Source organism: Equus przewalskii, chromosome 23 (genome assembly GCF_037783145.1).
Source record: "Equus przewalskii isolate Varuska chromosome 23, EquPr2, whole genome shotgun sequence".
Taxonomy (NCBI): Eukaryota; Metazoa; Chordata; class Mammalia; order Perissodactyla; family Equidae; genus Equus; species Equus przewalskii.
The window spans coordinates 22,481,991-22,507,754 of NC_091853.1; the positions used below are offsets into that span (position 1 = coordinate 22,481,991).

A 25,764-nucleotide genomic window follows, 5' to 3' on the forward strand; every position below is an offset into this window, starting at 1 on the left:
AAGCAACCTCTATCTGCTTCACCATTGAGCAGCCCAGGGTGGCCACACAGAACAGCTGTTCAGGCACTGGGAGGAGGGGAAGAGCTGGTCCTCAGGTTCATTCAGCTACAGGGCAAACACCCAATTCTCCGCCACATTCAGGGCACAGGCTTGTGTTGTGATGAACAGAGCCATTAGGTTTTTGCTGCATGGTCCATTTTGGCTCTATGAGGCCTGTGGAATAGGTCAGGGTTTAGTAGTTACATTCTAAGGCGAAGAGAGGAGAGCTCTGAGCATTGTAAGATCTGCCGGGGCCGGGTAGAGCCAGGACAATAACCTAGAGGCCTTGACTCCAAGTGTCTGTCCTAGGAAGAATGGAAAGAACACGGATTCTGTAGTACCGTCCTGGATTAAATAATCTTCACTTGATCACTGCCCACCTCCCCACCCTCCATCCTTTCTGAAACAGGGTACCTCACTTTCCTCATCTTCCTCATGGTAGGAAGAAAAATGTCACCCTTATAGGGTTCATTGCAGGATCAAGGGCATAATGTGCTGAAAGTGCTTTGTAACATACAAAGTGTCTCCAGACAATTATTTCGATTATAACCACCAGGCCAAGCTTCCTCTTGCGATTACAGGTTAGTCTCTCCGACCCATCTGACCTGGCCCCCTGGTTCCACTTTCCACTCATTTTCTCCGTCCCTCCCCCTTCAGCAAAGAGAGGAAGTGAGAGACAAAGAGCGCACGTGCGTCAAACACCCAAACGAAGCCTGGCTCCTGGCAACACGCAGGCTTCGCCGCCCCCCCGGGGTGCTGAGAGGTGCTCCCCGCCCAGAACTACATTTCCCAGCAACCCTTTAGAGGCTCCAGCGGCGCGGGGAGCGAGGCGCATGCGCCGAGTACCGCCCCGCCTGGTGTCGGGGCCGCCCACTCCGAACCGTTTCGCCCAGCAGAGCCGGCAGGTCCCGGTGCCGCGGCCGCGGTGCTCGCCTCCCTGCTCTTCCCGGGCCGTAGCGGGCTCAGGTTTGCCTTAGCTCCGGTCAGTGCCATGATCCGGCAGGAGCTCTCCACATCCTACCAGGAGGTACAAGGCAGTGGGGGGGCGGAAGCAAAGTTTCCAGCGAGGCGGAGGAGCGGGGTCCCGGGGTCTAGGGCGGGTGGCGTCGAAGGGGCGTCCGGGCGGGCCGTGCGCAGCCGAGGAGCGGTGCGTGCTCGGGGGAGGGGTCCCCGCGTGCAGAGGAGCGGCGGACCGGGGAGGAAACGGGGCGCCGAGCCTCCTCCAGATGCTGCCGTCCCTTGGCTGAGGGATGGAGCCGGGGCCCCCGAGCCGCGCCCCGAAACCAGCAGGTGAATGATTAAAGCCCCGTCGGGCCCGGGCAGCGGCGCCGCCCGCCGGCGGGACCCGAGTGGCCCCGAGGACCCCGGTGTTTTCTGCCACAAGTGGAAGCGCTTTCGCCCTCCTCCCAGCTGGAGCAGATGCGCGGTGGGCGTCAGCCCTCCTCCAAGCCCAAGGCCTCGTGGCCCCGCAGCTGTTAATGACAGGGATAATTAACGTCTTGTTGTGGTGGCCGCCTGACTTTGAAAATGTGCTTTCACCAACACAGCTGCTGCTTGCTCCGCTCGGTTTTTCTCTGCAGCCTCACCTCCTCCCACGACTTTAACTATCACTTTCCTGTTCTTTGTCTCTTTCTTATCTGTCCTGAGCTACAGGCTGCGGATCCAGCTTTTCCCTCAGACCAGCTCTTCCTCCTGCCTCTTACTGAGACTAGTGACCTGCTCTCCTCCTCTCGGGTCCCACGCCTTGGTCATCGCTGGTAGTCTTCCTCCCCTGTGCCCTTCACTTTTTCCCCCTTACTTGGCAAGTTCAGGCAGTTTCACATCCTCAATCCTCAGGTCCCTGTGCTCCAACCACCTGAGTGTGATAGTGTGTTACCACCTCTCCCTTTGGTGTCCCCCATGCTGTGCAGATTCCTTTTGAGGCCCTGCCTTGATCCCAGAGCATTCCTTTTTTACATACACCTGGTGCTGCCCTTGGTCTACCCAGAACAGTCTAAACTTCTTAGCAAGCTTTCAAAGCTTTATACAGCTCAGCAGCTGTATCTTCTATTACCTTCATCATCTCCTCACCCATCTAGCTTCTGGCCACACTGGAAGCTCCTGCTTAAAAATGTGCTCCTGTTTAGCTGCATTTATGCCTGTGCTCGCACCATTTCTTCAACTCCCTCTCAAACTCCATTGGTTAAAATGCCCCCATTATTCAAGTCGCGGGGGGGTTGGGGGGGTTGTTATTCATGCTCTATGGAGATGACTGCCCAGACCTGTCTAGCATTCTGCCTCTCCTTCTCACATGAACCTGCTGCTGTTTTGATCAATAGTGGTCAATATTGATGTACATTCTCCCTTTGTAAATAATACTGTGTGGAGTATATAAAGCAGATGGCTTAGTCCCACAGTAGAAGAGGTAACTGAGTTGAAGACAAATGAGATTTACCTGACTTGCCTTTTTTTAGTGTAGGACCTGGACTGGAATCTGACTTTGCAACAGATTTCTATATTTCTCCTACCATCTCCTTTATCCAAAAGGAGCCTGATGGATTTTAACCAGTGCTGTGGATTCTGTGGCCCCTAGATTCCATTCCCTAGACAGTGAGGGAAGCCTGGGGAATGGCTTGTGTCTTTCCCTGACTCTGAAAGTTTTCAGGTTTAGAGGGAGTAAAGCCTAGTGGGTAAATATGAGGACTTCGAAGTCGAAAAGCCCATATTCCTATCCTGGCTCTGCCCCTTGCCATTTCTGTGACTTTTGTCAAGTCACTTCACTTCTTTGAGCCTCAAATTTCTTCATCTGCAAAACAAAGGTAATGATAGTCCCGTCTCATAGGTTGTGAGAATTGGATGGGTTGGTATTTGGAACGTGCTTTGCTCAGTGCCTGGTGGTAGTGACCTCTCAGTAGATGATAGCTCTTGTTAACAGGACCTGGGCAGCTCCTGCTTCTAGGGAGGTTTGGGGTCCTGGTTTACAGGACCATGTCCCTCACCATCCACATATAACCTGCAGTATCTCCTTACCTAGCAGGGCTCCTAAAATCTTTATTAAAATATAGGCAGTTATCCTGGTGGCAGGGGCAAGGCTGAGGGTGGAGTCAGTTTCTATTTCGGGGCACCCCCACAGTGGAAGACAGTGGGAGGAACCCTTCCCTTGCCTTCTTCAGTGGCCCATTCTGCAGTCCCTGTCTCTCCCCTTCTTCAGAAGAAGGAGGCCTCCGGTGAGTGGCCTGCATTTTTCTTGCCTGGGTCATTCTGAGAGTGGACTTAGCTCCAAGTTTGGTTTCTTTTCTGAGGGGAGATTTTGGCTTTAGGGGTTGGGGGCATGCTGAGAATTTGGCGAGGTGCAGGCAAGGAGGTGGGCTCATTATGGCTGCAAGTAGTCAGGAAGAGAACTGGGTTGGGAGCGCATTGCCACCTGGGTTAGCCTGAGCCTGGGTGAGGCTTGGATCAGAGAACTTTGGGCCTTCCCAGGACTGACATCCTCCTTTCCCTTTGGCCAGCAGGCACTCTGGGGACGTTTTGATCTGTGCTCCCGCTGAGGGCCTGTGTCTCATGGTGCCTCCTCCAGCCTTCCAGCCCTCTCCCACTTGTTGGTTTTCTTTTCTTTGGAGCTTGGACAGCTTGAAACTGGAGGTTTTACCTGATTCTAAGGGGCAGGAGTGGAAACGTGGAGAGGCAAATGGAAGAATAATAGATACGCAAAGAGCTTTATTTTAACTCAAGTCTCTTGGAGATGAATTTTTTTTTAATTAAAAAAGGTTTTTTTTAAGATTTTATTTTTTTCCTTTTTCTCCCCAAAGCCCCCCAGTACATAGTTGCACATTCTTCGTTGTGGGTCCTTCTAGTTGTGGCATGTGGCACGCTGCCTCAGCGTGGCTTGATGAGCAGTGCCATGTCCGTGCCCAGGATTCGAACCGATAAAACACTGGGCCGCCTGCAGCGGAGCACGCAAACTTAACCACTCGGCCACGGGGCCAGCCCCTTGGAGATGAATTTTTAATAAAAGTGTCTTGAGACCTTCATCACTGACACTGTGTGCCTAAGAAAATGCTTGGGAAACCTATCGCCTTCTCCGCCCTCCCCGTTCAGTGATTGGTCCTCCTCTCAACTCTGGTCTTGATCTCTGCGGCCGCCTTCCTTAATGCTACAGAGACTTGTTGGTTATCACTGTTTATCCTTTTTTGCCCCCCTGCCTCCTCAGTGGCATCATTTTCCCCATTTGACAGGTGGGAACACTGACGCAATGAGGTTGAGGTTACCTGCTACCAGGCTGCTAATTAGCATCTGTCTCTAGGATGGATTGCCCTCCCCACTTTGTCCTGCCGGTTGCAGCCTGAGGTGGTGGACTTTGGTCCAAGTTCTGGAGAGCTCTCACACCAGTTTCTCTGTTCCCTCCTCTTTCTCAGCGGAGTCTTAGCCACATTTCCTCCTCCCTTGGGAAGTAGTTAAGATCATGGGCTTTGGAGCTAGACCAACTTGGATTTGACTCCTGGCTCTATGGCCATGGAAAGTGTTGTGGGTTGAATTGTATCTCGCCAAAAAACCGTGTTGAAGTCCTAACCCCAGTACCTCAGAAAATGACCTTATTTGGAAATAGGGTCATTGCAGATGTAATTAGTTAAGATGAGGTCATGCTGGAATAGGGTGGGCCCTAAGCCAATTTGGTGGCCTTACAAGAAGATGACCATGTGCAGACACACAGACTTCGTGTGAAGACGGAGGCAGAGATTGGATGCATCTGCAAGCCAAGGGATGCCAAGGATTGCTAGCCATTATCAGAAGCTAGGAGAGAGCATGGGCACGATTCTCTTTCACAGCCCTCAGAGGGAACCAACCCTGCTGACACCTTGGTCTTAGACTTCCAGCCTCCAGAACTGTGAGCGGATGAATTTCTGTTGTTTTAAGCCGGCCAGTTTGTGGTGCTTGGTTAACTCAGCTGTGGGAAACTAATATATAGCAAGTTACTTGAGTTTTCTGAGCTGCAGTGTCCTCATCTGTAGAACTGGCATAACACACCCTACATCATGTGATTTTTTTGGTAACAGTTGAGTGAGAAGCAGCTTCTGCTTTCTTACTCAAGCCCAGAAATGCAAGGCTGATGGAGCTGACCTTTTTTCTCCCTTTAGCTGAGTGAGGAGTTGGATCAGGTGGTTGAGAACTCAGAGCAGGCGGACGAGCAGGAAAAGGAGACAGCCAGAGTCCAAGGTGCAGGAATCTTACCAGGTAAGTGGGTTCGGTGCTGGGGCTGGAAGTGCTGGAAAACGGTGCTGTGCTGTTGCTGCAGCTGGAGGCCTCAGTCCAGGTGCCTCACCAGCTGGGTACCCGAGGGAGGGGAGGAGCCTCCCTGCCCTGCACCCTGGTGTGGGATCTCAAGTGTTGCCCTAGTTTTAAAGCTATACATATTTAACCAGCCATGGGACAGAGGATGTGTCCAGTATCTGCTCTTTCCCTTGCTCCAGTTTGAGCCAGTTCCTGAAGTCAGGCCATTGGATACAATAGCAAGGGCTTTGGGTCTCTGCTCTTCTGTTCCTTTTTCCCTAGGAAGCTGTTAGCAGTTGAGCCTCTAATATCTGGGTCCGTTCCCAGGGCCCTCTGGGAGCTAATCTAATAGGCCCCACCTCTTGGACATGGGGCCTCTTCAGTATCCTTGCCCAGCTAGGTGATGAGGGTCCCATTCATATGGAGCCTTGCATTAAGTCGACCACTCTTCCCCCTGGATACACTCTGCTCCCTTAGCTTCTGTAATATAACCCTTCTCAGACCACTCCTTCCAGACTCCTTCGCAGTTACTATCCAGCTCTTGGGTGTTAAACGTTTGTCAAAGGCCCCGTTGCCTCACTCTAGAGGGCGATCTCACCCAGGCCCCCTCCTCCACTTCAGTCACCCCTTGCTTACACGTGACTGCCATATTTATGTCTGTAGCCCAGAGGTTACCTAGAAACTCCAGACTTATGGATCCTGTATATGCAGATGCCCGGTGATAGCTCTGCTTGGATTACCCAAGGTACCCTAAACTCCACGTGTCCAAAATCGCCTCATGATCTCCCCCCACCCAGCTTGGCCCTCTTCCACTGTTTTCTGTTTCCAGGAATTGTACCACCACCCATCAGTTGAACCTGGGAGTCATTCTTTTTTCCTTCTTTCTCTTCTTCCCCTTTTTTTCTGCCCCCCTCAGCCCTGCTGGCTTCTTACTTTGGGCCTCACTGCTTCCCACCATTGGGCCTTTTTGTTGTTTTCCTCTTCTGCCTGGAATTCTCTTCCCTCTGTCATCTAGTTAATGCCTAATCCTTCTTCAGCTCTCAGCTCATGTTTTTCTACAAAGCCCTCTCTGACCTCCTGGCTAGATCCCTTCCCCCCAACTCTACGACTTGGGCTCCTAGCCTGCGCACCTTTCCCTCACAGCTGTCGCTGATGGAGTGATATATTTGATTGCCTGACCGTTTGATTAATGTCGGTCTGTTCTACTGGAATGTAAGCTTCATGAGGGTGGAGACCAGTCCATTTTGCTCACCGCCTTAGCCCTGGCCATGCAATAAACATTTTGCTGACTGAATGAATGAGTGGATGGAGCCCCCGCCTGACTCCAGCGTCTTAGGTGGACTGAGGCAGGTGGGATTCTGCTCCTCTTGATTCCTGTATTTGTAGGGGAGCGGAACTGTGTAGGAAATTCTGTGACTGAGTCTAATCCTTCGAGAAGACTTTGTAGACAGAAGGAGGCTGGAAGGCAGCTCGTGTTCGCTGACTGCTTCCTCTGGGCCAGGCTCTGTCATACCCATCGCCCCATTTAATTCTCATAACAACCCTGGGAGCTGGTCATTTTTACAGAGGAGGACTTGAGGCTCAGGAGGTTAAGTAAAGAGTGGGAAGATCACGTAGCTGGTAAACAGACAGACTGGATCAAGACCCCAAAGTCTCTCCTGCTGTATTGGTTTTTAAAAAATGTCTTAAGCCTGCTTTTATTGAAGCCCAACGTGTAAATGCTAGTAGCGTGACAGCCCCCACTGACTCCAGGCACTGCCCCAAAGTCCTAAGGCCCCAGGGAGAACAGTTTAAAGGCCCTGTATATTAATTTCCATTGTTCCTGTAACAAATTACCACAAACCTAGTGGCTTAAAACAACACAAATTTATTATCTGATAGTCTGGATGTGGAAGTCCAAAACAGGTCTTAGTGGGACAAAAATAAGGTGTTGGCAGGCCTGAATTCCTTTCTCGAAGCTCCAGGGGAAAGTCCATTTTAGTGCCTTTTCCAGCTTCTGGAGGCTGCCTTCATTCCTTAGCTCACGGCTCCTTTTCCGTCTCAAACCGGCCGGTTGAGTCTTTCTCCCATCTCATCATTCTCACCCTGACTTCTGCCTCCCTCTTCCACGTTTGAAGAGCCCTTGTGACTGCATTGGGGCCACGCAGATAATCTAGAATAATTTCTTTGTTTTAAGGTCAGCTGATTGGCAACTTAAATCCCATCTACTGCCTTAATTTCTCTTTACCATGTAATTTGGCATATTTACAGATTCCCAGAATAAGGACTTGGGCATCCTTGGTGGGCCGTTATTCTGTCTACTGCACCCTGCACTGCCCTCTTGCCTCCAATCAGAAAAGGATAGATGGAGGCAGCAGGAGGAAGGGAAAGGAGGCCAGACATGGAAAAATGAAGTTTCCTTTTGTAGATAGATTAGGAAGTGGCCATGATGACCTTTGACCTTAGCAGCTTCTCTTTTGCCTCAAAGCCTGAAGTTGGTTGGAGCAGGAAGCCAGACCTTAGGCAAAGCAGATTTGGAGTAGTTCCATTGACTCGCATGAGCCTTCCCTGCTTTGGGGGAAACTCTGCTGGGTGCATCTCCCTTCTAGAGCATAGAAGATCCACTTCTCAGAAGTCCATTTGGCTGGTCTCAGTGGTGACTTGGCCCGAATTTGGTGACCTGATATACAACTCTCAGAGCTCATCTCCTGCCTCTGAGTCCTCTAACAATAATAAATATAATGGTAATGATGACAGCAGCCATTTATTAGGTGCTTTCATGTACTACGCCTGTGTAGGGTTTTTTATATGTACTTTATCACGTAATCTTCATGGCCATTCTGTAAGGGAGATGGCTAGTCCTAGTTTATAGATGAGGAACATGAGGCACAGAGAGGTTGAGTAACGTGCTCAAAGTTAATGAGTGTCAGGGCTCAGATTGAACCCAGGGCTGTCTCTAAGGTATTCTGACTCTGGCTCAGTTTTTCCTAGATGAGATGCTTTCTTCCTCCTAAATCCTCCCCTTCTTCCACCAGAGTCACTCATGGACTCCTTCACTTGTTATGCCAAGTGCTAAAGCCACACAGAAGGTGAGTGAGACATGGCCTGCCTCTGGGAACTCAGGACACGCAGAGAGAGAAGGCAGGTTACCCAAAGAAGAGCTTTTGTCCCTACTTCTACAGAGCCTGCCCTGAACAGTCTAACGAGGTCCTTTTCTCTCTATCTGCTTTCCTAGCACTCAGTGCTTTTCCATTGTAGCATTTAGCCTAGTTGAGAGGTCATGTTTATTGAATGTAATTCTTTAATTGTTATCAACCTCTTGGTCCTGCCCCTGAGTTCTGTGAGGCGCTAGGTTTTGTCTTTTTCCACCTCTTCATTGTAACTCCAACGCCTAGTAGAGTGCCCGGCCCCAATCCCTTTAGGTGCTTGGTATATATTTGCATTCTGGGACCATAGGGAGGCAGGGGTTTGGAGCAGGAAAGTGTCTCATTGGAGTCCACTTGAATGAATGAAAGCCAAAGAAATGGTAGAGACAGGTGCCTCTGAAATGAATGAAGGAGGGCTGCTTGGTGCAGGAAGGGGGATTAATCTGAAGGAAGGGTGATGTGTAGGTGAGAAAGAAGAGGCTGGCCAGGGAGGAGAGATGGCACGCGCAACCATGTGGAGGTAGGGGTGAAAATAGGACATTTTAGAAACGGTAGGTAGCGCTGTGTGGTTGGAGTGGATGGTTGGTGAGAGAAGGAAACATAGACTGGGTCAGGTTATGGAGGATTTTGAGTGTCACATTTGGACTTTATCTGGGGAGCAGAGAGTATTTAAAGGGCTTGGAGCAGAGCAGTAAGAGGAGTAAAGTGGGCATTTAAGGAAGATGAGTGTGGCAGTGGTGCGGAGCTGGCTTTAGGTGCAGAGGGACACAGGCTACCATGATAGGCTGCTTTGATGTGGGAGAGGAGAAAAGGAAGACACAAAGAAGATTCTGAGGTTTGAAGCCACGTGAATGGGAGAATGATGACCTCTAGAGTCCAGAGGGCCAAGTGGCTCAGAAAAGATGCTTATCTGCTGTAAACATCCCAAGCTTCAGTTGATATGATGTGTCTGGGTGGAGATGGCCCGGAGGCAATGGGAGGTGTAGGATTGACTGGAGAGAGGTGAGGACTGGAGTTGTGAAAGTGGAAGAGGTCCTGCAGCGGGAGGGTTAGGAGCCTTAAGGAAAGCCAGGGCCTGAATGTAGAATGAGCAGGGGAGGGCCATGAAGACTGAACCTCGGGGAATGTCCCTTGTCCATTTCGGGGCCAGAAGAGGAGTTGGAGCTGGATTTGAATGGACGGCCTGGAGGGAGGAGTAGCCAGACAGGAGGACAGCAGTAGGGTGCTGGGCGTGCTGAGCATTCAGCAACAGAGGTTCAGGTTAAGCACCCAAACATTCAGGATCAAATTCCCCATTTTATTCTCAAGATAAATAGTCTCATACCGTAATGTGGTAAAAGGCTCAATCTGTCAAAGGAATCACAACTACTTATTATTCTTTTCAAAGGGAGAAATAACACCAGACGTGCTAATTGAATAAGCACTTTATTACGTCAGAGATGTAACCAAATTGAGGAATACACTTGGTTAATTAGTCATTACAATTAGTTCTCCATGGAAACAACTGTATGTTAATAGAATAGATAAAGATAAGCAACCAAAGAAAAAAATAGGTAAATTGGACCCCATCAAAATGAAACATTTTTTCAGCAAAGGATACTATCAAGAAAGTGAAAAGATAGCCCACAAGATGAGAGAAATTTTCAAATCACATATCTGGTAAGGGCCTTGTATTTAGATTATATAAAGAACTATTACAACTCGATAACAAAACCAAATAACCCATTTAAAAAAATGGGCAAAGAATCGGAATAATGTTTCTCCAAAGAAGATATACAAGTGACTGATAAGAACATGAAAAGATGCTCAACATCATTAGTCATCAGGGGATGCAAATCTAAACCAAAGTGAGATACTACTTCCCACCTGTGAGGATGGCTACAAGAAGATGGGTGATAAGTTTTGGTGAGGATGTAGAGAAATTAGAACCCCCATACACTGCGGGTGGGAAGGTAAAATCATGCAGCTGCTATGGAAAACAGTCTGGTAGTTCCTCAAAAAGGTTAAATGCAGAGTTACCGTATGACCTAGCAATTCTGCTTCTAGGTATATACCTAAGAGAAATGAAAACTTGTGTCCACACAAAAACTTGTACAGTCTTGTGTTGCCATTTTGGTTAGTGATGGACTGCATGTATGATGGTGGTCCCGTAAGATTAGTACCATATAGCCTAGATTTGTAGTAAGCTATGCCAGCTAGGTTTGTGTGAGTACACTCTGTGATGTTCGCGCAATGACGACATCACCTAACGACGCATTTCTCAGACCGTATTCCTGTCGTTATGCAGTGCATGACTATACGTGAATGTTCATCGCAGCATTACTCATAATAGCCAAAAAGTAGAAACAAGCCAAATGTCCCTCAGCTGATGAATGGATAAATAAAATGATGTATTGTGTGAACAATGGAATATTATTTGGCAATAAAAGGGAATGAAGAACTGGTACATGCTACAACATGGATGAATCTTGAAAACATGTTAAGTGGGAAACTCAGACACAGAAGGCCGCATGTTGTGTGATTCCATTTATGTGAAATGTCCAGAATAGGCAAATCTGTAGGGACAGAAAGTGGTATCTTGGTTGCCAGGAACTAGGAGGGAGGAGGAGTGACTGTTAATTGGTATGGAGTTTCTTTTTGGGTAATGAAAATGTCTGTAATTGGATAATGGTGATGGTTGCACACTTTGTGAATATACTAAAAACTAAGTATAGTCACTTGAAAAGGGTAAGCGTTATGGTGTGTAAATTACATCTCAAAAAACAAAACAAACAAAAACAACAAATCTGCCCCATCACTAAAAAGAAAAAAAAAAAAAGGCTAGACAAAGGATTCATTCCATCTTCACATTCAGAATGCATCTTAGCCCACTGCTCTCTGCAAGGTTAGAGTTTTGCAGGGTTATAGTAGAGAACCACTTCCCCTTCCTGTGAATAAAGGTCCCACAGTGTTTTCAGAAATTGAATTGCTCATCACACATCCCTTTAATGGCTTGACTTACGTTCTGGGGCAAATTTGGGGTTTTGAAGCAATTTTGTCATGGATTTTTACAAAACTCATGAATTACCTTTCCCGAGGAAATCTTGTGCATTATTTTTCTCTTTCTACCAATGTAAATTTGCAGTTTTATAAAGAATGTATACTTTTAAAACACATTCATCCAGCTTGCTACAGAAAAAGCCAGTGTTTGGTTTTTCTGACTGCAGGGTGCATGGGACATTTTGTCAAATATCTATCACCTTTTTTTTTTTTTTAAGTTGTAAGATGTAGCGGCATCTAGTTTCAGAATTGGAGTGTCACTTATAGCATGTGTGGATGATACGTAGTTTTACAGTTTTAATTCACATTACACGCCGATTTGTGGATCAACAGACCTGTAAAGAAGCTAAAGTTGGGCCAGCCCCAGTGGGCTGGTGGTTAAGTTTGGCACGCTTTGCTTTGTTGGCCTGGGTTTGGTTCCCAGGTGTCGACTACACCACTCATCTGTTAGTGGTCATGCTGTGGCAGCCCACATACCAAAAGAGGAAAGTTGGCAGCGCTGTTAGCTCGGGGTGAATCTTCCTCAGAGAAAAAAAACAAAAACAAGCTAAACTTGACTTCTGTGAGTGAGACAAAGGAGACCGTCTTGGCCAGTGTTCCCACAAGAGTAATTTGTCCAAGTACCTCCGCCAGACAAAGCCAGTGATGCGATTGTCATGTGACCTCTCTGTGCCTGAAATTAGTGCTTTTAGAATTTTCAAGAACATGTAGGGAGAGATTCATCTCTTTCCCTAATCGAAGGCTTCATGGAGGCAGAACATTTCAAATCCTGTTTATCTGGCTTACGATGGAGTGGATACCCGCCCCCAAAGGCTTTTCCTTGTTCGTCTTCATTATATGGTTCAGACTGGATGTAATAAGCAGTTTACCTTAAAGATGTCCCAGATTTATACTTGTTGTGAAGTTATATTCTTTCGATCAGACCTTCTTTTTTTTTTTTTTTTTAAAGATTTTATTATTTCCTTTTTCTCCCCAAAGCCCCTCCAGTACATAGTTGTATATTCTTCGTTGTGGGTCCTTCTAGTTGTGGTTTGTGGGACGCTGCCTCAGCGTGGTTTGATGAGCAGTGCCATGTCCGTGCCCAGGATTCGAACCAACAAAACACTGGGCCGCCTGCAGCGGAGCGCGCGAACTTCACCACTCGGCCACGGGGCCAGCCCCTCGATCAGACCTTCTTTTATCATCATTAGTGGCTGGAATCTTAAGTACTAATGTTCACTGTCTTGTAGAGGAAGAGCATTGTCCAGGAGTTGGGGCTCCAGGACTGTCATTCTGTGCTCGGTTAGTGACTGTGGGACCTGGGTCACTGCACAAGAAATGGGTTGGATCAGATGGCCTTTTAGTTCCCACCAGCTCTTAAAAATCCTATTCCGAGGTTATGCATCAAATCAGTCACTTGAGAGTGCCTTCAGTTTTGTCTTGTGATCTTTTCAAACCCCATTAGAATGTAGCAGCCTGATACCTGTTGCCACTGCAGTTTTGAGCAGCTCGTGACAGTGGATGTTTTTACCTGCCACGTCTGGAAGTGGGCTTGTGGTCCCACATGGACCGTGGGAGCTGAGAGTGCCTTCCAAGCAAAGCAGGCCTGGGTGTGTCCCTGTGGACAGACCACCATACTGCGGATCCTGTGGCCCTGCAGCCCAGCTACACGTGACTGATCAAGAATCAGCACCTGAGCTGAGCAAAACCATCTGAGGCTGGGTATGCAGGAGGGTGGTGTCTGGTGATATGTCTGACAGGGCCCCCTATGCAGGGTGCTCTCTGGGAGAGGCTCTGAACGTAGGACTCATGGAGACGGACTGAGTAAAGTGGACCAAGGTCATGAGAGCCATGCTGTAGAGGCATCCCACATAGAAAGCAGAGGAAGATGGGCACAGATGTTAGCTCAGGGCCAGTCTTCCTCAGCAAAAAGAGGAGGATTGGCAGCAGTTAGCTCAGAGCTAATCTTCCTCAAAAAAAAAAAAAAAAAAGCAAAAGTAGAATCAGAGACAAAAGAAGCTGAAAAAGAGAATTACCTAAATTCCTTTAGGAGAACTGGACCTGCTGGGTGCTGTGGTGGCTTTGCTCTCAGCTGCCCAGGCGGTTTCCTTGGGGCTTCCTGGTTCCTCACTTCTCTTTGTAGCTGCAGAGGAAACGTTCATTGCCTTCAATAACCTGTTCTTTATGGCCTGAAGGAACCTCACAGACACTTCTGGGAATTTACTCTTCCTCATAAAGGAGAAACTTTCTGAAGTATTTTGCCAAAAATAGCAAGGCACACCAATTGGTTTATAGTTTACTTGCCTGAGATGGACGAGTATTCTCTGACTAATTAAATGTAGCTATTTAGCTTTGCAAGACTTAGCTCATCTATTGTTTGAGTTATTCATTTAATAGACGTGGCAACATTACCTGTCTCCTATGTGAAAGACACTGTATTCTGCCCGCCTCTCTTTTGTTTTCGGCATATACCTTTTGTAATTCATTATTATTAGGAGATTATAGTGCCATGGTCTTCATTTTTGCTGTCTTCATCATTTAGGGCTTCATTTTTGGGGGTTAGAGGGTACATTTTGTTTCTCCAGTGACAGTAATTAATTGAGCAGGCATTCTGTAATGCATTTTGCAACATTCTCACATTTACTTCTGTTGGACATCCTATAAAATTGACTTGATTATTTCCTTTTCACATAAGGAAAGTGAGGCTTAGGAACCTTAAGTAACGTGTCCTGGGTCACAGAGTAGTTAGCAGCAGAGCTGGAGCTGAAGCCCAAATCTCTTTGACTCTAAAGCTCATGCTCTTAACCACAGGGCTGGATATCTGGTCTGTTTTTCAGTTCAGAAAATAAGTGAATAATGAACATCAAATTCTTTCTTACGCAAAATCCTCCTGGTGCTTGAGGCACAGGGCTGTGCAGCCTCCTCTGCAAAGCCTTTGCCGATCTCTGCCCTTCTCCCCATACTCCCCATTCTTCCCTTTGAGCAAAGGAAATCTCACATTTTACGTCCTCCCATCCTTCTGAATTCTCTAGGACTTGTAGTGCAGACCACCAATCCTTCCCTCTTGGCATCTCCTTGAAGCACCTAGCACACCTCTTGCATCTGGAGTTGATGCTTGATGCATGTTTGTAGAAGTATTAAATGCATGATTTCCTTATCTCTGCCAACATAGGACACTTGGATAGTTCTGTGCTGATCCTGCTTTTGTGCTTTTATTTTTTTGTAGTTGTTGAGGAAGATTATCCCTGAGCTAACTGCTGCCAAACCTCCTCTTTTTGCTGAGGAAGACTGGCCCTGAGCTAACCTCTGTGCCCATCTTCCTCTACTTTCTATGTGGGACACCTACCACAGCATGGCATGCTAAGTGGTGCCATGTCCGCACCCGGGATCTGAACCGTCAAACCCCGGGCCACTGAAGTGGAACGTGTGCACTTAACCACTGCGCCACTGGGCCGGACCCTGCTTTTGTGCTTTTAAATGAAAGCAATAATTATGAGCAAATAGTCTTATATCTTTCTATTTAAAGTCCTTTTTTTTTTTTTGCTGGGAAAAATTCACCCTGAGCTAACATCTATTACCAGTCTTCCTCTCTCTATGTTTTTTTTCCTCCCCCAAACCCCAGTACATAGTTGTATGTTCCAGTTGTAAGCCCTTCTAGTTCTGTGTGAGCCACCGCCACATCATGGCCATTGACAGACAAGTGGTGTGGTTCCACGACCAGGAATCAAATCCAGGCTGCCAAAGCAGAGCACACTGAATTTTAACCAGTAGGCTATCAGGGCTGGCCCTCAAGTCCATCTTTTATAGACAGCATTTAGTTGAGTCTCGTTTTTAATCCAGGTTGACAGTCTCTGCCTTTCTAATTGCAGTGTTGAGTCCAGTTACATTTAATGTAATTATTGATATTGTTGGATTTGGTTCTGCCATTCTGCTGTTTTCTGTATGTTTGTTTCTCTGTTCTTCTTTCCTGCAAGTTATAAACCTTACAAGATTGTTGTATAACTTTTGCTTTAGACCGTCTAAATTTTAAAAATGTATAAATAGCTTTTTATATTTACCCACTTACTTAACATTTCCAGTGATGAGAGTTATCATCTAGTGTCATCTTCCTTTAGCTTTCAGAATTTTCTTTAGCATGCATTGTAGTGCAGGTCTGTTGGCGATGAACTCTCACCTTTTATGCTTGAAAATATCTTTATTTCACCTTCATCTTTGAAGGTTAGTTTTGCTGGAATACTTTAAATCTGGGTTGACAAAATTTTTTTCTTTTAACGCTTTAAAGATGTTCCATTATTTTTTGGCCACAAATATTCCTGATCAAAAGTTGCCTATCGTTAGATAAAATATCCTGTACGTAGTATATCTTTTTTTCCCCCTCTGGCTTCTTTCAAGATTTTCTTTTTTAATGTTTGCTTTGGCAGTTTGACTATCATTTGCGTATGAGTGGTTTTCTTATTTATCCTGCTTGGCATGTATTGAGCTTCTTGGATCTTCAAATTAATGTTTTTTCTACAGTTTTGGGAGGTTTGGGCTATTATTTTTTAAAACCTTATTTTTTGACCCATTTTCTCTCTCCACTTGCATGTTGTTAGACTACTAGATATTGTTCCATAGTCGTGTAGGCTCTGTTCATTTTTTTCTTCAATATTTTTTTCCAGATTGGATAATTTAACTTTAACTACACTGACTCCTTTTTTTCCTGCCATCTTTTGCTGTTAAGAACTATACAGTTTTTCGTTTCAGAAAAATTCAATCATGAATTACGATCTAGTTCTTTCTTATAGTTTCTGTTTCCCCTCTGTGCATTCCTTGTCTATATATTTTCCTTTAGGTCCTTTAAGTTCTGTAAGTTCCTGTCTGCTAATTGCAACATCTGATTCACCTTGGAATTGGTTTCTAGAGACTGCTTTTCTTTTTCTTGAGTACGGGGCCCATTTTCTTGTTTCTTTGCCTAGTGATTTTTGATTGAACACTAGACATTATAAAGGATACATTACAGAGGATTTGTTATGATCCTTTGAAGAATTTTTTTCTTAGCGGGTAATTAATGTGGCAAACTTTAAGTTCCAAACTCCTGTGTCCCGTGCATTAGTAGCAGCTGAAATCTCCATTCAGTTCTTCCAGTTTCCAGCTGCTGCTTTTTTGCAGGCCCTCAGCAGTCTCCAGCCAAGAATTGGAGATTTTATTTGCAGATTTGGAAGTCCACTCCCCTTTATGGCTCCCTCCCTTTCTGGGTCCCCCCTACCTTTCTGACTGCTCTGCCAGCCCTGAACTCTGTCCACTGTCACCCTGAACCATGCCTTGTAGAGATGTGAGGGCCCCCAAGCAAAAAGCTGCAAATTTACAGATCTCACCAGGTGCAGTTCTTTTCTTTTGAGACTCTCTTCCAGTTTCTGCCAGCTTTTGATCATTCTCCAGTGCCTTCAAATAATTTTTAAATATTTTGTACAAATTTTATAATTGTTATTTATAGAAAGGTGGTATGAAGCCAAGCACATACCTTTTTGGGTTTACATTCGAGCTTCTCATCCTCAGCCTTGTGCTCAGCTGCTGTGGAGGAAATAGGGCTTTTCCTCAGGGAGCCACAGTTTCAGCCGAAGAGTAGAGATGGCATGGTGCAAGGAGCACTGTGGGAGTGTGTCAGTCAGCTTGGGGTGCTGCAACAAAGTACCCCAGGGTGGGTGGCTTAACAGAATTTTTTTCTCAGTGCTGGAGGCTGGAAGTCCAAGATCATAGTGTTGGCAAGTTCGATTTCTCCTGAGGCCCCTCTCCTCAGCTTGCAGATGGCTGCCTTCTCCACGTGTCCTCATGTGGCCTCTTCTCCGTGTGTGTGCATCCCTCGTGTCTCTTCCTACTCTTCTCAGGAAACTAGTCCCATTGGATTAGAGCCCCACCCTCATGACCTCATTTAACCTTAAATACTCTGTCTCCAAATACAGTCACATTGGGGGTTAGGGCTTCAGTGTATGAATTTAGGGGGGACACAGTTCAGTCCAGAGCAGAGAGTCATCGAGGCTGGGGATGGTTTGGGAGCAGGCGGGAGAGGCAGAGCTGTGGTAGGAGTGGCATCAGGACACATTTGATCATTTACCACATCAATGCCGAATGCCTGCTTATTCCAGGCACCGTGCTACGGGTTCACTGTGAGCAAGTCTGGCCCTGTCCCCGCCCTCATGGAGCTCACAGCCTAGGGGATAAAGAGACATGTAGACAGCGGCATGTAGACAGGGGACATGTAGGGTGCCCCAGGAGCACTGAGGAAGGGGTGCCCTAATAAAGTTAGGGGTCAGGCAAGGCTTTCTCGAGGAAATGCCTTTCTAAACTGAGATCTGAAGCATGAGATAGGAGTCAGCTGTGGAAGAAAAGTGCTTCAGGCCAGGCGTGGGGCCTGGCCAGTGGGAGGGGCTCGGGTTGAGGAGGGCACCCAGAGGAACAGGAACATTTAGTACAGCTGGAGGGGGGCACTGGGCTTGGAGTGGTGCTGAGGGATAAGGCCGGAGAGGTAGGTTGGGGCCGGCTCCCTGTTGGATTGTCTGTCCCTCTAGAGAGGAGGCTCCTTAAACATGATAACCGAGACTCCTTCAGCTCGGGGTCCCCTTCCTGGCAGTGTAGGTGTGTAGTGAGTGTTGACAGGGGCCATGTGTTATTATTTGGAGGAGGGAGCAGAGGTGGGGGGTTGTAGAGGGGGGTGGCCGCCTGCACACCTGGTAGAGCAGGTGCAGGGCCTGGAGGTTGCCGACCTCCTCTGGTTGCACCTGCGCCCGCAGGTCACAGGTGTGTTGTTGTCGTTCAGCCCTGGACAGCGAGTCCGCCTCCAGCAGCATCCGCTTCAGCAAGGCCTGCCTGAAGAACGTCTTCTCGGTGCTGCTCATCTTCATCTACCTGCTGCTCATGGCCGTGGCCGTCTTCCTGGTCTACCAGACCATCACGGACTTCCGTGAGAAACTCAAGCACCCCGTCATGTCAGTGTCTTACAAGGAGGTGGATCGCTACGACGCCCCAGGTAGAGCCTACCCTGGACAGGCATCAGGGCCCAGGTCTGGAGCATAGCTTGCAAATACTCCCTGAGCCGCCAGTGCACTGCCAGCATTGTGCTGGGCACCACGGGCAGGGCGGAGGGGTCGACACAGTCTAGGTGTGGAGTACACACTTGAAGAGCTGCCGTGGGTGCCGAGCACAGTGTGTCATGTCCCGGGGAGAGAGGTGGGCGGAGCCTGGAGTGGTCACTGCAGAACTGAGGTGGGCAAGGCACGCTTTCCACAGAGGTAGTGTTTGGGCTGGGCTTTGACAGGTGGGAAGAGAGTTTTCTGGGAGGAGGATCAGCAGGAGCAAAGGTGAGTGTGGAGAGGCAGAGGGCTTCTCAGGAGAGGATGAGTCTGGCCTGGCTGGAGCCAGAGGCCAGTGAAGAGGAGAAGTAGGGGTTAGAGGTGGCAGGGGGAGGCAAGGCCATCCGGAGGTGGTGGGGTCCTGCCTGGAGAGGGGGGTCCCAGGCCACACCGGCCATCCCTGTCTCAGCAGGGAGTCTTGTCCCAGAGCAGGGAGTCAGCTCTGCTGTGGAGTGCACTGTTGGCTCCAGGGCGGTGGGGCTGGCCCTGGGCTCTGGAAGCATGGGAGGGAACGGGGAGGCAAGGGCTCTCTGGGCCCAGGCTCTGCCCGCCTGGTGTGTGCTATCTGCTCCACCCACAGCATGCCCAAGTGACCCTCCAGATGGCCCACTCCCAGGGCAGGGCCAGTCTCGGGTCCCCTCTGCCTGGGGCTTCTCGACAGGCATGCCGGTCACGGCTCCTTCGCCCGTCTTTGTCTGTCTCATGTTTGTCTCTCTTCTCTGTGTGTCTGCGTTGGTCTCTATCTGTGGGTTTTACTCTCTGTCTCTGGTCTCTTGGTGTCTCTGAGCTCCGCCTGGGTCTGGTGCCATGTGCTGCTTTCAGTGTTTCTGCCACTGAGGTCGGAGCAGCTCCTGTCAGGAGAGCCTTGGCCCAGGTGCCTTGGCTGGGGCAGAGGGAGGATTGTTGGGGTGCAACTTGCACAGGTGGAGCCCCCAGTCAGAGCAGGAGGTGAGAGAGAAACTGAGATCTTGGGAATCCCACAGCCGAGGGCCCCCCGTGATTGTGCAGGTGGGTGGCATTGCTGGGGGATTGGACTGAGCTAGGCTCAGTCACTGAGGCCCCTCGGAGTGTACAGAGCAGAGTTTTGAAGTGGGGGTTTCAGCGCAGGTGCTGGGGAGGCTGCATCCCAGGGCACCCCCTGCCTGAGGAGGGGTCGTGTCCCGATTAGAATAGGGCTTTCTGAGGGCAGAATGAGAGGGGATATGCCTCCCCACCCTCTATAACCCTTTCCTTCTGCCTCCTCTGCGGTCACCCAGGGAGTCCTGAACTCAGGTTGTTGGTGGGTGTGAAAAAGTGTACATGACACGGTTTTAGGGGTGTGGTCAGGGACTGTGACTTGTGACGTTCTTTTCCCTGTTTGCACCCCCCCAGGTATTGCCCTGTACCCTGGGCAGGCTCAGTTGCTCAGCTGTAAGCACCATTACGAGGTCATTCCCCCTCTGAGGAGCCCTGGCCAGCCAGGAGACATGAACTGCATCACCCAGAAGATCAACTACACAGACCCTTTCTCCAATCAGACCGTGGTAACTCCATCTCCCCGAACTGGGTCTGGGTGGGCTGCTCTGTCAGCCCCGCCCTCCAAGGGCCCCGTCTTCTCTCTGCTGGGTGGTCTCACACAGTCCTTGCTGCGGGCCCTTGGACGCCAGCAGACACGAGGCTGTGCCAGGTGGAGCTGCGGCCATTGCTGGCTTGGCTGCATTCAGGGAGGGCAGCGAGGCCTTCAGCCTTCTCGGAGTGACCGTCAGGGATTCCTGACCACGTTTAAGATCCTGTCCTTGATAGAAGGGTGAAGGGCTGCAGGGTGGGCCCAGGGTGACACAGTGAAGTGGGTTCTAGACCTGCCTGCTCGAGAGAGTCGCTGGGCTACTTTTTGAAAATATAGGTTCCCGGGTTCCACATGAGGCCGACTGGACCATTTTTCATGGGCACGGGGCCTGGGAATCCATATTTTGAAATAGGCCAATGTAAAGAAGGAACAGGGTCCTGTGCGGGCCTGCGTCACCTGCAGCTCAGCTGGGCTGGGGCGTGGACGGGAGGGAGGAGCGGTGCCTGCACGGGTTTTGAAGGCAGAGAAGGAATTGATTTACATCTTCTCCTTTTCATCTCATATCTTTGCTTCAACAAGGCTAGAAAGGGGCTGAGTAAAAGTTTCCCAGGTCAAAGAGAGGAAGGAAAGGTTTCTTAGGCAGAGGAACTCTGCACCAAGACACCGAGGAAAGAAACTGCATGTGGTGTTTGTGCCTCTGTGCAAGATTACAGTAATGGGGTGTTTCTGGAGGGTCAGATGCCCCCAGAAGAGCAGCGGGAGGTGAAGCTGTGGGCAGAAGCGGTGGCCGGATGAGAAAAGCACGTGGGTCGTGCTGCGGAGCACTTGCTCCTTTGGGCGATAGATAGCGAGCTGCCAGTGGGTCTTAAGATGAAAGAATCACACTAAGATTTTTTGTTAGTATGTTTACTCTAGGCTTCCTCGTAAAATCCTGCTGAAATGATTCCCACCCCTGCAAAAAAATAGAATAAAATATCAATAATAGCCCTGCAAACTAAGAAAGGGTATCCACCAGTGGACCAGAAATCTTGAGGAACTGGTGCAAAATATAAATAGCAAGTTCGGTTAGATTGATGGAGCAAACAAATCAGAGGAAACCTGTACCCTAAAGCACATGCAGGAGAGGACTGTAGAGGTGAAAGCTTTCCTTCCACCTCCCGACTTTGAGCTCCTTCAAAGAGCGGGGCTGGCCGTGGGTCAGTGGTCAGGATAGTAACTACGGGACCACCTGCTCACTGGGCCTGCCACACCTTTTGCCCTCCGAGGGCACACAGGGCCGCTGGGGACAGTGTTTGCTTCTGGGTAAAAGGCCCAGCTGTTTCCACGTAGGGTAAGGGAAGGCTCACCGCTGGGGCATTTGGGACAGAGAGAAAGCAGCACTTGAGGCTGGACCTCCACAGTGGAAGCCAGGAGATCCACCAGGGGAGGTCTCTTCCCGGAAGAGAAGTACTCGGAGAGCCCGGCCTGCTGGCATTCCCTGCCCACTGCCACGGAGCGTCCTCACAGAGAGCCCGAGGCGGGGCGAGCCTGTGAGAGATCTGCTTAGGAGGAAACCCACACCCCAGACCTACACGAGTCTAATCCATCAGAAATAAAGATGGAGAATTAAGGGTCATTAGACATTTACATGTAACCAACAGCATAGAAGAGAAGGACCCGGAGGGACAAATAGAGTGGAGTCAAGAATAGGGAAATGGAATCTAATTTAAATGAAAAGCAAAATTTTAAAAAATTTTAATGAAGAGCCAGATAGACAGTAGAAATCCCAGCTCTGTCCGTTCCGTCTGTAAACCTGCTCACTGGGCGCCTGTGCCTGCTTAAATGGCCCAGCTGGTGCTGGCGCTCTGGATGTCCTTCTTGGCTCCCCAGTTGAGTAGGACATTTACTAGGAGTCCGCTGCGTTAGTTCCCAAACCCGTTTATGCCTGTTGTACTTGTTATAATAGTTACGTAATTTAACTGAATATTATAAAAACCCATGAAATAAGGACAGAGAAGGAGAGTTGTTTCCGTGAAAACTAAGGTGATTGCAGTTACTGCCTCCAGCTCTGGGTGATGATTAGTGTTCTCCACCAACTCTAGATGTGGCTCCGCAGTCCACAGCCATAAACTAAGAGCGAAGTTCTCTGCTGCCTGTGCCCCAGGTCCCCCACCTTAAACCAGGGCCCAGCAGGGGAGGAGGAATAGAGATGCAGAGCAGAACTCCCGCATGGCGAAGGGAAGAATGGGACGCGCACAGCAGCTACTCTCAAGGCAGCGATGAAGCCCTGCTGGGGGGACCTGGGAGATGTCCACCCTCAGCATGGAAGGAGCATCTTGCTGGAGACCTCTGTGTCCTCTGTGGCCCCTGTCCTTGCCCGCTGGAGACTCTGCCATGGCGGTGGTCCTCCGTGGCCGTGTCCGGAGTGAATTAGGAAATAGGCCCTTCCCGGGCTGCACAGCTGTGGACACCCACTTCCTGCTGCACAGTTGGGGGGCGGCTTGAGGGCGGACTTGGAGGCTGGCTTGTTGTTATTTTTCTCCTGCACCCCTCCCCTTTGTTCGCAGAAACGTGTAGGCTTCTGGCTGTTTGCGTGCTGTGGAGTCCATGTGAAAGTGACCCAGCCAGGGGTCTCATGTGGTCCTACCTCGTCCATCTTCAGATTCTCATTTATTTTTCTAGTCTCTCTTGTGCCCTCGATATAATCTAGTTAATTTTTACTGAATGCTTTGGTCTGGTACAATGAAGGTCACCACCTTTCTAGCCTGTGGGACCCGTATCTATTTCCTGGCCACCCGCCTTATTCCCCATGTCCAAATGTTAAGCTGATGCCTCATTTTAGGTTGTTGTTACCAGTTCCAGAAAACAACTTATGTATTGGTCAGAGAACAGGGTAAGCTACTGTGCAAAAACAGACACCCCGGACAAACACTGTGGCTGAGACGAGAGAGAAGTCTGTTTCTTTCTGTGGGGATGGTCTGGGCATGCAGGCTGTGCCACACCGTGGGCTGCATTGCCTCAGGATGGTCAGCCATGGCTTCTGTCTGTCACTCTGCCATCCCCGTAGCATTGTCCTGGTCCTTGTGGTCAGCACTGGCTCGCCAGCGTGTGTACACGTGCTTGCTCCCAGGAAGGTGAGAAATGGAGGGCAAGCAGTTCCCTTTTAAGAGCGTGACACGGAGCTGTGTGAGTCACTTGGGCATATTCCAGGAACTCCGTCACGTGGCCACATCTGAGGCCAGAGATGAGGCTCCAGCAGGGCAACTGTGTTCTGCTAAAATCTGGGATTGGAGAAGCGGTTCTGGTTCTGCAGGAGGAAGTGGACGATGGAAACTGGGGGCGGTTAGCATTCTCTGCTGCCACATAACGTGTCATGGCAAGGTTGAAAATAAATAGATGGACAGAGATCTCTTGAGAAAATGCAACAGTAACCAGAAGAAGTGGAGTGGCAATATTAATATCAGTTAAGATGGAATTCCAGGTGTAAAGAGTTAAAAGAGGACTGTTTCATATGGATTAGAGGCTCAACTCCACTTCTCTCCACCGGGAGGATGTAACAGTCATAAATCTTCATGTGCAGGACAGCATACTGTTTGTATATTTTAGGAAAAACCTGTTAGAAATAAAAAATACTATCACCTTAGAGTGGGCCTAACACCTCTCAGAAATTCACAGATCAAAGACAAAGAGTAGTAAGGATGAGAAGTGAGTAGCACAGTTAATAAATTTAGAGCGAGTGTGTGTAATGCTTGTGCCTGACAGACTTCTCACTCTTTTCAACTATCTGTAGAGCATTTATAAAAGTTGATGTAAAGATGTTTTTTCCCAAATTAATCTGAAGTCCTTATCATCACAGTTAAAAGTCCTGGTTGATTTTTTTCATGGAACTTCACACGCTTGTGTTAAAGTACATTTGGAGGAGCACAGGTACAGAATAACCCGCTGGGCTTGTGGAGGGGAGGAGTTACGTCGGGGGGACCCAGTCAGGTGCTAGCGCGGTGTGAACACCCAGGGTCCAGCCCACATCTCCGCATTGTTTGGAGAGTTAGAGCCCTGTGCACGCCGTATACAAAACTGGAAGCCAGGCATAGAGAGCCTCTAAATGTAAAAAAGTTTTTAAAAAAGTGCTTTAAAGTAGAGGAGCATATTGATATAATTTTGATATAATTTATGTGATTTGATGTAATATTGATATAATTTTCCTTAGCAAGCAAAACCCAGAAGATGTAAAGAAAAAGATTTATAAATTTCACTACAGCAAATTTAGAGCTTCATATAACAAATGGCATTAGAAACAAAGTTAACAGGAAAGCAACAGACTAGAAGGAAACATTGTACATATAACAGATGGAAGTTCATGTCCTTTCTAGATAAAGAGCTTCCATGGCCCAGCCAACCGATGAGAAAAGTGGACAGGGGACGAGGCGCATGCAGCTCTGGTTGGGGCACTAGACCCGGAGAGCCGCCCTGAGGGCTGAGCAGGAGGCAGGCGCCGACCTGGCTCCCTGAGCAGGAGGGTGTGGCCAGGGTCACTTTGGGGGCTGCCAGGGCGCTGAGGAGGTTTGGGCTTTCCAGTCAGGCCTCCAGGCAGACTCTGAAGTCTCTGTGCCCCAGGCGAGGGTCGGGAGCAGCCACGCAGCTCTCCCAGGGCTGAGATTCTGGCCTTTGTGTCTCTGCAGAAGTCCGCCCTGGTCGTGCAGGGGCCCCGTGAAGTGAAGAAGCGGGAGCTGGTCTTCCTCCAGTTCCGCCTGAACAAGAGTAGCGAGGACTTCAGCGCCATCGATTACCTCCTCTTCTCTTCTTTCCAGGAGTTCCTGCAAAGGTGGCCTTTTAGAGTGCACAGTGGGTTTGCTGTACACTCCATCTTATTCCAGCCTTGCACATCCCTGGGCTAGGGCGTGGGGGCGGGGACAGGGGAGCGGGGCTGCGGATGAGCCACTGGCCCAAAGAAGGACCAACTGGAGAAGGGCCTCGGGCTCAGCTGGTCCATGAGACCCCTCACACAGTTAAGTCTGGTGCGGGGGCTGCTCTGACTTCTGCACGCAGAGCTGGCCTCATCCTGCAGAGAGGTTTGGTCAGCCTGGTGCTGGGGCTCCTGAAGACAGGAGGGTGCAGCCTTGATCGTGTGGCCCCTTGAGGGCCGTCCTCCCCTCTGCCAGGTTTCCCCTGAGGGTCTGGGGAACTGTGTCTGCCCCTTGCTGAATGCTTGGTGTGTGTTAGCCACACGTTTCTAATATGAGGATGACAGCTCCTGTCTGCCATGGAGACACGCCATGGTGCCATCTCTAGGGCCCAGAGTGCTCATTGCTCATTTTCTGCATGTGCCTGAGTCGAGGGTGACTCGGTCCCCGTGGGTCCTGTGGAGCCCTGGGGCTTCATTTGGAGGAAGTAGGGAGGCAGCCACAGCAGAGGAGAGGCAGCTTCCTCTGCCGTTCACACCACCACTGCCCCGTCCTTCCTGTTCTGGAGCTTGTGAAGCCTCCGCCTTGGCATCTTCTGCCCTCTTGGCCACTTATTCCCTCTTCTTTCCCCGCTTGAAGCTGGCCTGTGTCACCTTACCCCCATGCCCTCTGTGTGCTCTTTGCGTGAGCTTCCTTAATACTGCGCTGCCGTTTCCACTTGCTTGTGTGCACTTGATGATCTTGCTGCACCTCCACCACCCCAGGCAGACGCTGTGGGTGTCCCATCTGGCTGGGAGCTCCCC

The 25,764-nt window shown here is 49.2% G+C and overlaps 1 protein-coding gene across 4 annotated transcripts in view; it reads left to right on the forward strand.

Annotated features, from left to right (window-relative positions):
* Window positions 1–856: 856 nt before the first annotated feature.
* PACC1 (proton activated chloride channel 1) overlaps window positions 857–25,764 on the forward strand; it is a 30,605-nt gene continuing 5,697 nt past the window's right edge. For 2 of the 4 annotated variants that reach the window (XM_008525312.2, XM_070591153.1), the window contains exons 1-5: window positions 857–1,066; window positions 5,154–5,250; window positions 18,223–18,432; window positions 19,907–20,058; window positions 24,740–24,882. In XM_008525312.2, coding sequence (XP_008523534.1) covers window positions 1,031–1,066; window positions 5,154–5,250; window positions 18,223–18,432; window positions 19,907–20,058; window positions 24,740–24,882 — 638 coding nt within the window. In that variant the 5' untranslated portion in view covers window positions 857–1,030. Of the gene's footprint in view, window positions 1,067–1,692; window positions 1,797–5,153; window positions 5,251–18,222; window positions 18,433–19,906; window positions 20,059–24,739; window positions 24,883–25,764 lie in introns of all 4 variants that reach the window. The other 2 variants (XM_070591151.1, XM_070591152.1) reach the window with 2 other exon arrangements.